Source organism: Passer domesticus, chromosome 2 (genome assembly GCF_036417665.1).
Source record: "Passer domesticus isolate bPasDom1 chromosome 2, bPasDom1.hap1, whole genome shotgun sequence".
NCBI classification, from domain to species: Eukaryota; Metazoa; Chordata; class Aves; order Passeriformes; family Passeridae; genus Passer; species Passer domesticus.
This window is the reverse complement of record NC_087475.1, coordinates 51,726,585-51,741,806: the sequence shown is the minus strand read 5'-3', so window position 1 is coordinate 51,741,806 and position 15,222 is coordinate 51,726,585. Positions and strand designations below refer to the sequence as shown.

The following is a 15,222-nucleotide window of genomic DNA, read 5'->3' as shown; positions in this document are numbered from 1 at the left end:
GAAAACACCACCATTTCTTCACAAATAAATCACTTATTTCTTTTCTCTGAAACTTTTGTAAAATACAAGTACCTTCTAATGGGCGAGGTAAAGTGAGTATAAATAGGTGAGGCTAAACCATAATGATGAAAATCATTATCCATTCCCGAGCAGAAATAAACAGCTTGCATCATGCAGCGAGTGGCCAAAATTCGCAGCAGTGTGTTTAGGTAGGGGAATGTGGGAGATTCAGCTTTGTCTAACGATTCAGCTAAAGCTTTTGCTGAATCTGTTTTAATTTCCAAATTCTGCAAGGAGAGAAAAAAAAGAAACAAAAAAGGTCAAGTATTACTAGCAAATATTAAGAATATAAACAGAAATGTAACAGCTCAATCTAGGACAATCTTAGCAACTGGCAAAGGTATAGCACCTCATAACAGGATGGAATGCTACTACTACAAAGCAAACAAACAAAATCCAGCCATGCACAGGTCCCTCCCTCATTATTACTAGTGCACTATGTAAAATCAAAATGCTGAGTCAGTAGCCTAGAATTCAGAAAAGACACCCATTCTGACTAAGAAATGCTTCATGCCAGTATTAATGAGGTTTTATTTCCTTTGGTTTTATTCTTTTATCCCTTTATTAAATCAGAAAGAATGTAAAAAAAGCCCCATGTATTTATGCCACACAAAGATTCTCATCCAAGCACAAGGTAAGTAATTGACTTTATGGTATTTCCTCTGCAAAATTATTATAGTGTACAGTTGGAAAAGTGAAATGTAAAACTAGTAGCGTGTATGACATTTTTTCCCTGTTTGCCAGTGCTCTCTGATAAAATTCAGGTAGTGTGAAAATATATAATGCATTTTTAACTTCCAGAAACACAAGGTAAATTTCATCATGTGATCAGCTGAATGCTCTTTCTGTCACATACAGCACTGACAATAAAGTATGATCCAGAGATCAAATGATGCCTGTATTATGGTAAGATAATTGCATTTTTATTTAAAAAGTATAAATAAAGCATATTAATTCCTAATTGTGATGGTTGTGTCAAAAGTAGTAAAAAAGCCACTTTGGTTTATTTTAAAAAATGTTTACCTATGCACAGGAATTTAGCTTTCCAAATAAAACAGTACTAAAAAATAATTTTCAGAATACAAATTAAGTCATTATCATTATTCCAGTTTTACAGCAGTGGAAAATTAAATGGGCTAGGTTTAAGTTTGTCTAATTATGTCACACTGAGAGAATCTGGAAGTTTCTCTCTAGACCTTAAGAAAAGAAAAGGGGGTGGGGAAAGAGCTGAAGGGAAAGGAGATGTGAATGTACATCGCAGTAACTACAAAATTACAAGTTAACTAAAAAAAAAATATCCTTAAACTGGAAAAGTAATTTTTTCTGTTCAGACTCCTTAATTAAATTAGAATTGTTTCACGCTAAATACACCTTAGGTGATCTATGGAGAAGATGGAAACTCTAAACACATTTTCTTACTTCCTGACTTTAAGAGAAACATGTTATTTGATGTGACTGATCAATTTTTAAGTATATCAATAATACAGGTCTTAATAAAAAAATGGAAAAATATAATATAATATAATATAATATAATATAATATAATATAATATAATATAATATAATATAATATAATATAATATAATATAATATAATATAATATAATATAATATAATATAATATATAATCCAAAGCCAAAAACTGTATCAAAAATCACATGTGACTTGGCGAGGAGAAACATTCACAGCTCACAAGCGCTACAATGCAAGACTTAAGAGAGTGCTATGTTTCCTTTACCTAAGAAAGGTTTTAAAAAGCACGAGATTCTTCCTTTCACCTAGAGTTACAATTATCCTGCTACAAATACCAATGATTTCCAAGTGTAGCTGATACACTTTTAAAGTACTGCTTTCTAGCCCACATCGTAAGTGGTCAACCAGAGATAAAATACAGCTTTTCATAATTAATTCACTTAATTAGCATGGTAAAAACTTGCCTTGGACTTTGCAGCCTTTACAAGGATGTCGTAATTTGATGGGGGAGGAGCAGGATGTTTCCGGAGCAAGGCAAACTCTGGGAACTCATCATAAATTTTCTGTGCTACAGAAATATTGGCAAGCAACATGAACTCTTCAACCATGGAATTTGTCTCTCTATCAAGGTAAACATATTATATTGTTAGCAAAGCATTAGACATTTACTTTGAGTGCCTAATGAAGAAACATTCTACCATCCTAACGTTATATAATATTAAATAGTGGTTTTGAGCATTTATACAGTAGGCAAGCAATTTTAAGACTAATAACAATGCTTATAAGCTCCCAACTATTGAGTCGGAAGAAAAAAAATCCTGAAATATTCTAAAACGTTAAAATCAAGAAAAATGCTCATTAAAATGCCTGAAAAACCAACAGATGTGCTTTCCAAACCTAACCAATAACCATGACAATTGCCAAAAAGATACTGGTTCATTCTCTTGACTTCTTCCTGCACACATATGAAGCGTAGAGTTCAAGACTTGCTAAATAAACACTGCAGTAAAATAGAAGAATTCTCTTACTGAGGATTAGCTTGATTAAAGAAGTTGTGGATTCCCTATCACTGGAAGCATTCAAGCACAGGCTGGGTGGGGCTTTAAGCAAACTTGTCCTGTGGGAAATGTCTGGAACCACGGCAGGGGGGTTAGAACTAGGTAGGCTTCCGAAGTCCCTTCCACCTCAAACGGTCCTCTAATTCTATGACTGTCCTGCACTATTACAGGAACTTTGTACAACATTAACTAAATGTTGCTGCTCAAACATGTCTTTAATTCCATCCCTACTCTGAATTAACTAACAAATAAAATACATACTTAAGCTCCTTAGTCTGCAGATCAATAGGATCATGAGTTTCACTGTCCATGTGGAAACGAACTTCTGGTGATGCAAGTGTCAAGGCTCTGCAACACAGTAAGTGGTATTAAAAAATTACAGTAAAGCAGACAGAGCAGCTGAGCTGCAAGCATGTAGCATCATCTGGGGTTACCATGATATTATCATTTAAAAATTGCAGAAATTAAAAATAAAATTATGGAATTACTAAATTTTTTATGGAATTACAAATTTGATATGGAATTATTAAATTTACAGGAAATGTCATCAAATGCACACCACAGAAGCTCCTAAAATTTCAAATGCTACCCTCTAGTTGTGCTTTTATGACTCTGAGATCCATATTGATTCATCTTGTAAAGAAAAGGTTAATATCCCAAATTTATATATTTTGGGAAATATGGGTAAGCATTCTTATGCAAATCAAAGTGGCAAAATACTTCTCTTTCACAAGATCTTCACTAGAAAAATGGACACAGAACCATAATATATTTTGACAGCAAGAACAGTCAAAAAAAAGGTGGGGAAAAGGTGACAGGCACACTGTATAGCTTACCCATTATCAATTCTTTTCTTCTTCAGGATTTTTGCTAATTTGTTTAGTCCACGTAAGCTGGTAGTAATATCATCATTCATAGTTGCTGAATCGATTCTCATCTGTGCTTCAGCATAGGTAAGAGAAGCCTTGAAGAGGTTAAAAAAACAAGACATTGTGACACATGATTGAACACTCTAAAAAAAATGACTGTTCTGTCTTACAGAACGTGCAGCTTGCTGTCATGACTTGCTCCACAATAATACAAAGCTTTACAATACCTAAATGCCTGTTATTCACAAAGAATAATGGACAAATGAGGACAGATCTATGAAAGATATTAAGATACACCAGGCATTTATGGTGGGTTTGTTTTTTGGTTTTGGTTTCTTTTTTTTTTTTCTTGACCATATGTGTTTTATACATTGGAAGTCTAATTTTTAGAAATGTACTGAACATCTTGAACATCCACAGAATCTACAGAATTTAACTGATTTCCTGGTACATATCAGCCATGTCCTATATGCATCATACACAGTAACCGCACACATAAACACTTCAGCCTTAGAGGCTGAAAAGAACACTGAAGAATCCAATATTTTCTTTATTTTTAATATTTCAGCACCATTTTCTAATTCTAAAAAAATATAAATCATTAATCACAAAAAAAACTTTATTATCAAGTCTGTTGATCATTGTTTTTATAATACAGTGTACAGCTTTTTATTTCAGAATTATAGTAATATTTAAATGACTTACCTTGGAATTAATAATACTCTTTGTAAATTTGGTTTTTAGAATTTCAGCCTTATGGTTCATTTCCCATATGCATGAAAACGCAAGCCTATGAGAGAGAGAGAGAGACAGAGAGGGGAAAATCTGTTAAAATCCATACATAAACAACAGTACTTTCTTGCCAGGATCAAAGTAAGGATCATATACATGTACCTGTCCACATTAGATCTCAGAGAGCATAAGTTGGAACTAAGTAGCTCTGGAACCATATCAATCCTCTGCAAAGTAAAGAATAAAATAAGTTAGTGTTTTAACTTCCTTATTTTTATACTGCAATAAAAGCTTGGAGATATTTTTTTTGGCCAAAAAAGCTCAGATTACTGAAAGAAAAATAAGCCACTTTAAGAAAATTAGTTCCAAGATTCATTTTAGTTACCATCTTTTTAGTACCAGTGATTTCTGAAAAGAAATCATGGTCTGGAAGAAATAACCAGGACTAAATCTACAGTGTTAATGAATGCAATCATAGGAACCTTCAGAGATTTTATAACCACAAAAAACATAAGAATCAATGGAAAAGGCAAAACCAGGCCACTTCTTCAATTTCAGACTGGAATTAAAATAGTATTCCCATTTCAGACCCACATGCTAATATTGCTTCAAACCAGAGTTGAATGGGATATTGTCCAGATAGTGGCTTTTAAAAGATAAAAAAAAATAATTGTCTTAGACAAATTGTCTACATTATTTTTCTCCTTAGTTCAAAGACAATGTCTCCACTCCCAAGAACAAAAAGAGGAAAGCAATGAAAATCCACACTTAATCATAAAAGAAGCTGTAGAAAACAATTACTTTTTCACACAGATACACTGTTGTTCCTCTTTTTACTGACTCCTCATCCAAAGCGTTTCCTGGGCGAATAAAATGACTGACATCTGCAATATGTACACCAACCTAAAAAACAAGCATCACATTATGAACCTCGTGACAGACAAAGTTTTCAGAGTGAAAGAAACTTTCCCACAGTTTTATAAACCAATTTATCCATTCCCAGTTCCTTTCAGCTGCTCCCATACTTTGTAAAAAGATTAGTTTATACCTATCATACTGATATTAAAAAAGTGAACAGTTGCAGCAATTATTCAAAAAAAGGGCATTTGTACATTTAGGGGAAAGTTATATTCATGACCAATGCCACTTTTCTTTGAGGGCCCAAAAAACCTCTTTCATGTTCTTCAAGACTCAATGCAAATTTGTTTTGCTTTTCTGTTTGCTGGACTTTCTAGTCTGGCACACCCTACTATTACAATTCCACATTAATTTCTAAAAAGACAATCTGACTGAATCACATATAAGGGAGTAGAGAGCTGGTGTTAAGCCTGTAGCTTTTTACTGTCTTTTTAAAAATAAAATAGTAACTCCACAGGCGTTACAGCAGTAGCTTAGCTTTTTCTTTCTTCATAGTTCCTCATCCTAGCTGTAAATATCCTTGTTTCTAATACTTAGCTAAAGCAGTAAATAAATTTTATGTTAAATTCTCATGCCAAATGAGAATAAAGCAGGGTGAATTTAGAAGACACTAAATTCCCACTTTTGACACTGATCTGATGCAAATCAACTCCCTTTTTTTATTACCATCTTGCAGCTGTGCAAGCAACATTAATTTATTTATAACAGGTTTGGAGCTTTGCACATGTCATTTACCACTACTGCACTGTCTGTAAAATAAGGGAAGAAATAAGTAAATAAATGACTAGATTGATACAATACCTCTAGATTTCCATTTCCTATTTCTCTACAATGTAATGCATCATCAATATCTGTACAACCAGGAGGATCAACACTACAAACAGTCAGATGCCTTAAGTCCTCCCTGTGTTTCATATCCTGAAATTTAAAAGAAACAAAAAGTTGTTTTCAAGAACACTTTCCTTTTCCAAGTAAAAATGATCATTTTAGAAAGGCACATTATGTAAGATTTTCCCCAGCAACCAAGTATTTTCAGAATGTTTGTTTTGTTTTGGGTGGTTTGTTTGTTTGATGACAAGATCAAAACAGATATACAAAAACTGCAATGATAGAAAAAACAATACAGAAGAATAACTACTAATTTTTTTGTTTGTTTGTTTTACAGAAATGAGGAAGAGAATCAGAACACAACCAGAGTTTCATCACAATCTCAGAATTAGCAAGGTGAGGAATTGAGATTTTTTTGAAGTGAAATTTTGACTGATGTCCAGCTGATTGACTTGTCTCAGATATGACTACTCTGAAGTCTAGCTTTCTAAGGCTTAGATGTCTAGATAATTGAAAGGAACTGCGCACTTTGGAAGTATCTATCCTTGCAAAACAGCTATTTCTCTCCTTTGCAAAAAAATCTTTATCTTTATATTCTTGAACAAAACCTGCAGTATCATCTTTTTCTTAAAATATTTATCCCCAACAAATGCAGTTTTAGCCAAAATGCAAAAACTTGAACAGGTCTTGTTTCCATAGGAAATCCAGCTGAAAGTTCCCACTAAGACAGAACAGTCCTGGCCAACATTTCTCATCTATTTCTGGTGCATTGAGATATTCAGGAATGTCAGAGTTTGCACTGAAGGAGAAAGCACAGTAACTACTACAATAATTTACAAATTATTACCTCTTCTGTAATGCTCCATGGCATTTTTGGTAGGAAACTAAGGACAGCCTGGGAAAAAGCCTGGTGAGGAACATCATGTTCAAGCAGAAGAACTTCTGTCTCTGTCTCTTTATCTCCAGCGCTTCCCAAATTCTTTACAAAATGACCCTGAGGAATAATACAGGTACATACATACACACACATATCAAGCAATACCATTAGTCCAAAAGTAAGTATTTAAGAATATTAACCCTTAGGTTATTCTTGTATTAAACTACACAGTAGAAGCAATCTTTTTTAATTTGGTTCACTTTTTCATCTTTAAGAGAAATTTAATTTTAAACATTTATTTGATGTAGTACGTCTGAACCAAGTCCATCCAGACTATTTTCTTAGAATGGGTCTAAATTCTCGACAATTAAGACTCCAAAATTTATAAATGTAAAATTATTTTTGCAGGAAGGAAAAACACTGCTGCAAAAGCAGCGGAACTAATACACTCTCATTTCTCTATGGCTTTGCCTTGTGCCACAGATCTCACACCCTAATACCACATCAAATCTGCCTTCTTCCTCACTCCTCTGTAGTAGTGCTGTCTTTGTCTTAATGCTTCTTCCATATATCCCATGTTCCCTTCATTTCCCTAAACTAGTGGGAGACACCTGTGCTCTGCTTCAATACAAGCTGTGCATTCCCACAGGAGCCACTGGAAGACTCTTCAAAACCTGGCTAGTGTTCAATACAAATGGAAGGCCATGTCCTCAGTTTCGCACGTTATTTATGCTGAACTTTTAACTACTTTTACCCTACTGGCAATTTGATTGCATTGGGTGCATTTGTCAAATATCTGCTAGAGCAGTGATTGGTGTGTGGGAATGAGCAAAATCAGAGAGAAAGATTCGCACTTCTAGGAACCCAGACTAAAGTCCCTGGTTAATCTATACAAAGCACCTTAAGTTCACTGCAGAACTGGATGAGTGAACTTTTTAAGTATGATAACCCCATAGCTGGTTGTAAGTGCAAATTAAATTATTTAGGGACTTCCTTAATTTGCACCATCAAATGGCATTCAAAGAATTTAAACCTCATCTCAACACTGTTCGCAGTTACTCAGTGTTGCAGATAAATATTTTACCTAAGAAAAACAAAAAATCAGGTAGTTAAAAGTTCAGAAGAAAATGCCTAAACTTACATTAGGATACCTGGAATTCCTGGGCCAACCATCAATAGCAACAATTATTCTCTGTCCTTCCAATGTATCTGCTTGTCTGGTTTCTATTCGAATGCGAGGAATTCTGCGATCAGCTGGTGTAAACAAATGTCGCCTTGCCTATGAACAACCAGAAAAAGGAACAATTAATTTCCAAATAAAGAATAAAAACCAATCCTCCACTTCGAGTAAGCGGATTATTCCCTCACCTCTTTGATTTGTGACTTGGAAAGCATCCCACAATATGGCCGCCAGTTTCGTTTTATAATGCCCACTACTCTTCCCGTAGGCCTCAGCATGTCCTTGTTAATGGAAGTCTTCAGCTGGGATAACACAGGTTAAAAATACAAAACTGTCTGAACTCATGTTCGACTACAGTAGGTAACTTATAACTTAGTAGCAGCATTTTGTAATTCATTGTAAGGACATAAATTCTATTATGACTTTATAAATAGAACCTCCTGTGCCTCCCTGTGCTTTGCATGACTTTTAATATTTTCAGTACGTGATATGACTGAAATCACATCAGTATGTGATGTGACTTAGCAGAGACAGTGGGAGAAGACAGCTTTCTGCAGCCTTTTTCTGCTGTTCTTCATTTTTCTGAAAGTATGTCCATTAAGAAAACCCAAACAAATAATATTTTCCATGTCATTTTACAATCTATTATTTTAATTTTTTGGAGTCCTTTTACACTACCTGAAAAATCTCCCATAATTCTCCACATAATTATAAAAGAACATTCCCATGAAATTTAGTGGAAAGATAGTAAGTGGATTTTTGAAGAAATCATCTTTTTGTACAGGACATACATGCATGTGCAGGCATGCAGATCATGTGGAATTACTTCAAGACCCAAAAATATTTTACAACAGGCTCCAAATATATGTATTGCCTATAAAAGGTGACTGTCAGCATGATACACCTACTCTAACAAATCCTAATCTGCACATCAGTAAATACAGATTTACATTATTACATGACTACCACTCAGTAACTTTTGGATTCATTATGCTTAATAAAGTAATATGGGAATTCCTAGCAGAGACTAATTGAAAATTATCCGTTTTATCCACCATCATGTATTCAGCACAACTGTACAACTCCAGTTGAGTTTTATGATCTCTGTATTCACAAAAATTCATTTTATAAAGAGGATATATAAATCTAAAGCCCAACACTCTCAGGGATGACAGATTTCATCTCTTTTGTAACACCACGGTTAAGAAAAATTATTTCTTTCATACGATGTTTTCTTTCTCCTCTTCATTTTCAATGTTCTCTTCATTCTGGCCATCATCCTGCAAGACCACTGAGGATGGTGCTACCCATTCATCTTTTGCCAACAGCTCCACGGCCACGACATCTTCATGAATTGCTCGGTTTAAATGTTTCAGGCCCTGTACAATTATCTGGATTTTTTTAGAAAACAAAATGGAAATGCAAATATTCACGATGATGAAATCAGAAGACCCAAATTTAGAGCAGTGTAACAGAAGAGTAAACATGTATGACAGGCTTTACATTACAAAGAATATTTTAAAGTATAGTTGTAATGCACCATTTTCCTCTGCCAAGGTTTCTTACAGTACAGATGATCTTATTTCAAGATTCCAATTGTTTCTGTAAGAAATATGTTTTCCCCCTAGTTTTGTGGTTTTTAAAAATTTTTACTAAGTCAGACAATCCTATTTTTGCAGGATAGTGGATTCCATATACTACTGAGAAAAAGGAATAAAAGAGAGACAAGAGAAATACCTCCAGCTGCCACAAATAGGGAGGGAGGAGACAACTGCCACTCCTTGGAAACAGTGTCCGTACAACTGCACCAACTGAGAATCCAGCAGGCAAACAGATGGACTAACTGCTGGGTGGGAAACAGCCCATCTACTCCTCACCAGGCAGGAAAACAGCACGGGGAAACAAAGCAGGAGAACCCCACAAGGGCTCATGACTGTTTTTTTCCCTGAAAATCCTCCTTTACACTTGTTCCTTTGTCTCTCACCATATACTTCAAACTGATTTTAAAAACTGTTAAGAGGTCAATTGAAAACTATTAACCACCAAGATTCATCTTTATTTTACCAATTACTTTATCAAACTGTAGTTTTACATACATTATTCCTTTTTCCAAAAAAGCAGTCAGCATTTCAGCAGTCTATATCCATACAAATAAAAAATGAAAACAGCAGCACAAACATCAGAAAGAAAAAACCAGAAGGGTAAAAAATTACTAATATGCTCCATTTTAACATATGCCACCAAGAAATAATTAAATGTTAAGTCATTACTAAGGCTAGTTAAAGTTTACTGCATGGAGGTAAAATTAAAACTCACCTCTTTGTTTTCTTCACCATCTCCATGAACCCAAACAGTAGCTTCAAGATAATTCTCTCTGTTTGCCCTGTAAGTTCCTTGGAGGTAAATACCAGATTTTATTCCTTGCTGCAATTTGCTAAGAGGAATATGTTCTGGGAATATTATTTTTCCACCTTCTATTTCTTTCTTTAGGAAAAAAGAAAAAGAGGATATTTTCAGTATTTTATATTCATGTTAATTTCAATACATGTTGTGGAACACGACACACTGAAGCTAACAAACTCCCTAATTGTAACTGTGTGTAGGTATGAATATGCACAACAATAAAAAACAATTATTAAGCAGTACCTTTTCTAGTGAAGCATCAAAAGCATAAAAATGTGGCAATTCTAGGACCTTTTCCTTTTATTTTCCTGCAGTTACTAAAAAACATACTGCACAATGTTATGTTGATTTGGGTATAGTGACTAAACAGATACTTAACAAAGAAAATATTAGCATAGTAAAGAGTATGGCACATAGTGTATGTACTGTAAGCTATAGGAACCATTATGAAAATACATCATGTAACCAAAGTTTGGAGCAGTCAGACAATTGCTCACACCTGAATGTTCTACAGTTAACTGCTGAGAATACCTGAGCCCTCCTTCTTCCCACTCTTGCATAGAGCTCTATTCTGTTAAAACTCTGATTAAATTAACTTTCCTATTTTTGTAGTGAGTGTTCAGCTACATCAGCTGTGAACATATGAGTCTTGATTCTGATAAACACAAAGCACAAGGAAGTAGAAGAGGATATAGCTCATATTTGAGCTGCAGCCTGTATTTATGTCAACTTAACTAATAACCAAATAAAAATGCTTTTGATCAATAACTTAACAGATTTTCTAGCAGACACAAAACAAAGATCTAAATGGTTTGCAATGTATTTTGTTTTCACTTTGTTGTTTCTGTTATTATTCTCATCTTCACAATAGTTATCTAAAGCAACTGGCTTTTTACAGATAACAAGATGCATAATAACAGGCATATAAGCAGAACTGAAAATAGCTGCAATATTTCCTTTTTACTTTTCAGTTGCCAAAAAGTTAAATTGCCAAAATGGTAATGAAGTCCAAACTCCTTCTACTCTAAACTGATGCCAGTACCCTGACATACAGTATGCAATATTATACTGCAAGCCATTTGTGATCAATTTATTTTATAAAAAGAAAATAAAAACATACCCCTTCATCAGATACACAAGCAAGACGATCTACAAGCTCAGGATTAGCTGTCAAGCTTTTTATATACTCCTCACCTACAAAAGCACACATGTAAATATTTAGGCAAGAGATGCATGGGATTTAGGTATCAAGTGACTGCTCAGTTTATTTGAGCAATAAATTAAACATATATACTGGTTCACTTACATGTATAAGCAGTTATTCCTTCCTCCAGAGCTTTCTCTTTATTAATTCTGTCATTTGTTAAAAAGATAACTTGAATCTTTTCCTCATCCTCTATTTTCTTCAAGTGTTCATTGTACCATTTCACTGCTACCCGAATGGCTCTGTCATTGCGGTCATTAGCAGTTTCTCCCCGCTTCTGCTCTATGTATGTTTCCCTAAATTAATTTTAAAAAGAAAAGGGAGTGTTTGACAAACCAAAATAAATCTCAGCATCTATCTATACTTAAAATGTTCAGACAAACAAGATCAAGACTGTTAGGCCAAAAGTATCATTATTGTACCTATTGTTATAACATGTGCAACACCCACGAGGCCACCGAAGGGCCAGGAGACATGGGTAAAGGAAAATAGTAAGGAAGTGCTAATTTCTAACACAACATCCTCACAGACAATTGAAGAGGTTTGCATTCAAGCTGTCAGAACTATGGATTCAAGATTCCTTGAACTACAATACTGCAGCATCATAGTATTGGAACTAGTATTGGAAACTAGTTGTGAGCACAAATAAAAGCAAATTAATTGCATCTCCATTTCTCAGAACTGTCACTAACTTAATGGATTTTTGAATTCTGCTACAGACTAAGCTAATGATATTGGTAAAGCATTGGAATATGTTTAAAAGGGACACTAAAATGGAAGATCAGTACCCTATTGCTCAAGATAACAATGCTGTCTGTAAAGCTTATTCAATATTCTAACCCTCTTTACATAATATATATGGATTTATACCAGCTATGAACAGAAAAGCTCCTGGAACACCAATTACTTCCAACCAGGATTCCTTAGAAATATACAGTTTTATGACACCAGTGTAATTTTTCTTCCAGTCCACATGTTCCAGTCTTGTTTTCCACTTTCTTTTACTGGCTATCAGCATAATTTTGTTATGCCCCATTGCACCTCTTACCTGTGATGCTCATTGGTGAAAGAATAGAAATGTTTTTCTGGGTTTTGAATCACGTCCCTGATTCGCTTGTACACTGGCGCACTCCGACTCCTGACTTCCTGTAGGACTGTCTGCAGCACAATGACATTCTTAATAACAGGATCTTCAAGGATATCAATCTGAGGAACAAAATGGAAATGAAGCAAAATTGTTGTTAAATTCTGTCCGATAACATTGAAATATTTCCTTGGCTAATACACGAAAAGCTAACATGGGTAATGAGTGGCTTCTTCTGCCTTTTTCCCCTCATCACTGGGAAACTGAACAATGTATGAAGTTGCTTTCTCCTCCTTCTGGGAACAAAAAGTCAAATAGGATTTTCCAACCCCTTTGTGAAGATAAGGACTTATTCTGACTTCCAACAATTCGCCACCAGTGTATGCAGAATTCCAGACAAATATAAGGTCAAGTACACTATAAATTTTGCTAACATAAAATGGGTTCCTATAAAATTTACCCTTAGTAAACAAAATGCAACTATGCACAGTCTGACAGAAATCTGATGTAATTTATGGGCTGCCTGCCTCTGTGAGGATTGCAAGCCATAAAATGGTACTCAACTACTCTTACACAGCTGGAGTGCCTATGGATGTGTAGGTTTGTGTTCTCCAGAAACAATCCCACTGTTAAACTGAAATTTTCACTTCCATGGATTCAAATCAATGGGCATTCTGTGAGCTGCACTTCACTTTTGAAAGACCTTTTTCTTTTTTAAGGAATTTTGTTTAAATTTTCAGCACTTTTCTTTGCCAGCTCCTGACATCAAGACAGAGAAACAAATATACACTAGAAATCCATGTAATCTGTTGGGGGGAAAAGATGGGAGCTTCACTTCCTAACCTCGTGGCAAGAAACTGTGCAAACCCACCTGCAAAATGAGACAGCCATAAGGCTCTAGAGGGCATAGCTAAAATAAAAAGCAATACCAGACCAAGCTCCTGTGAACCTGATGTTTACACGACCTGAAAGATTTAGAGCCATATTCATAGGAGAAGAAATCCAGCATTATTATATGCATAAGCTGAAGCACCAAGCGAAGCCTTACTGTGGCAAAACTGTTTCAGTTTCTAGGCTAAACCTTTCCCTACCTTTACCAAGGCTTCCTAATCCCCACTTCTCCAGTTTACCTTAGCACACCCTGGTACATTCTCAGAGCATTCTACAGGACACACATACAAATTTCACCAACAAGACACCAAGAAATCCATTTGTGAGAGGCTGAAAGCATCCTTTGACCTGCTGTTCTGGGATGAAAATCCTTACAAATCTGAGACCTCTGCTAAAACACTCAAGTGTTGTTCCCCTCTCCAGAGTACTCAAGTTAGAACTCAGTAATTAGCTGCAGTCTCCTATATGCACACATGGTTGTTTTATCTTCTATACAGGTATTGAAAAACAATGAAAGGAAAAATTGAAACATCAAGCTTGGGAATTCCTCCCAGCCTCAAAGTTTACTGTCTGCCCTGCTCAGACCCAATTCTCTGCACAGCTATGGATGGGCTGCAGAGTGAAGTTGCTCCCATGCTTCCAGAGTTATACATGGGATGATTTCGCACCTCCTATTCATTACATGAAATCAACATCAGAGTATAAAGAACCTAAACCTACGCCCTGAAAAGCAGAAGAGGCATTTCGAAAAATTCAGTGACCACAGAAGATCCAAAAATTCAGTGATGACACGAAGGTCTCAATTACTACTTCAGAGTCCACCAGCTTTCTCTGCTTCAATTTTCATTTCCATACCAGATGGAAATAAATAAATAAATAAATACTGTTCTTTATTCCTACTATTCAAAAGAAACCATAAAAACCAAACCCAACAAAACAACAAGAACAAAAAAGAAAACCACAAAACTAACAAAACCACACGCACGCACACTTCCCACCGCCCCCCTCGCCATAAAACTGGAACACAGTCTAAGACCAGACCAGGTTCGCTTTTGCTGCAGCCTTCTCCTCAGGAGCTGGCCGGGAAAGACAAGGCTAGACAAAGCAGAAAGAAAGACCCAGGCAAGGATCAAGCAGCCACAGGAACACGGCAGGAGCCAGGCCTACAGAGCGCTGCCAAACGCAGCTCTCCAGAGCGACGGGAACTTACACCCACAGGGATTTAACAGGGCCGGCGCAGGGAAGGCTGCAGCTTCCACGTGGAGCCCGGTCGGGCCCAGAGGAAGGCAGCGGCTGGCCCTCCCCGGCGCTGAGGCGGCCACACCGTCCGTCCGTGCGTCCGTCCCGGAGGCTCACCTGGTGCAGGAGCAGGTTGGTGTCGGGCAGCAGGAAGTGCGGCCCGGGGCACAGGCGGCTGCCGGGGCCGCTGGGCCGCGCCTCCAGCCCGGGCGCGCTCCCGGTGCCGGTGCCGGTGCCGGGCGCGGGCGCGGCGGGGGGGCAGAGGCGGCACGCGGCGGCGCCGCACGCGATGTCGTCGCGCAGGTAATGCTCGCGCACCACCTTCACCACCGCGCCCGCCCGCGTGCGCTTCACGAACGTCCGCGAGGTCAGCATGGCGCGCGGGGAGCGCGAGACCGGCGGGAAGC

General features: G+C 36.6%; 2 protein-coding genes across 2 annotated transcripts in view; one reads left to right on the top strand and one right to left on the bottom strand.

Annotated features, from left to right (window-relative positions):
• The window catches only part of DIS3 (DIS3 homolog, exosome endoribonuclease and 3'-5' exoribonuclease), a 19,793-nt gene extending 4,571 nt beyond the window's left edge, over positions 1-15,222 (bottom strand). The window contains exons 1-17 of the mRNA XM_064408590.1: positions 14,933-15,222; positions 12,650-12,807; positions 11,704-11,897; positions 11,518-11,591; positions 10,311-10,478; positions 9,221-9,385; positions 8,183-8,296; positions 7,956-8,093; positions 6,785-6,931; positions 5,911-6,027; positions 4,993-5,094; positions 4,354-4,418; positions 4,165-4,249; positions 3,427-3,554; positions 2,852-2,938; positions 1,997-2,153; positions 73-287 (exon numbers count right to left, since the gene is read on the bottom strand). Coding sequence (XP_064264660.1) covers positions 73-287; positions 1,997-2,153; positions 2,852-2,938; positions 3,427-3,554; positions 4,165-4,249; positions 4,354-4,418; positions 4,993-5,094; positions 5,911-6,027; positions 6,785-6,931; positions 7,956-8,093; positions 8,183-8,296; positions 9,221-9,385; positions 10,311-10,478; positions 11,518-11,591; positions 11,704-11,897; positions 12,650-12,807; positions 14,933-15,190 — 2,372 coding nt within the window. The 5' untranslated portion in view covers positions 15,191-15,222. The remainder of the gene's footprint in view (positions 1-72; positions 288-1,996; positions 2,154-2,851; positions 2,939-3,426; positions 3,555-4,164; positions 4,250-4,353; positions 4,419-4,992; positions 5,095-5,910; positions 6,028-6,784; positions 6,932-7,955; positions 8,094-8,182; positions 8,297-9,220; positions 9,386-10,310; positions 10,479-11,517; positions 11,592-11,703; positions 11,898-12,649; positions 12,808-14,932) is intronic.
• The window catches only part of PIBF1 (progesterone immunomodulatory binding factor 1), a 108,431-nt gene continuing 108,296 nt past the window's right edge, over positions 15,088-15,222 (top strand). The window contains exon 1 of the mRNA XM_064408592.1: positions 15,088-15,182. The gene's annotated coding sequence lies outside the window, so the exon portion shown is untranslated. The remainder of the gene's footprint in view (positions 15,183-15,222) is intronic.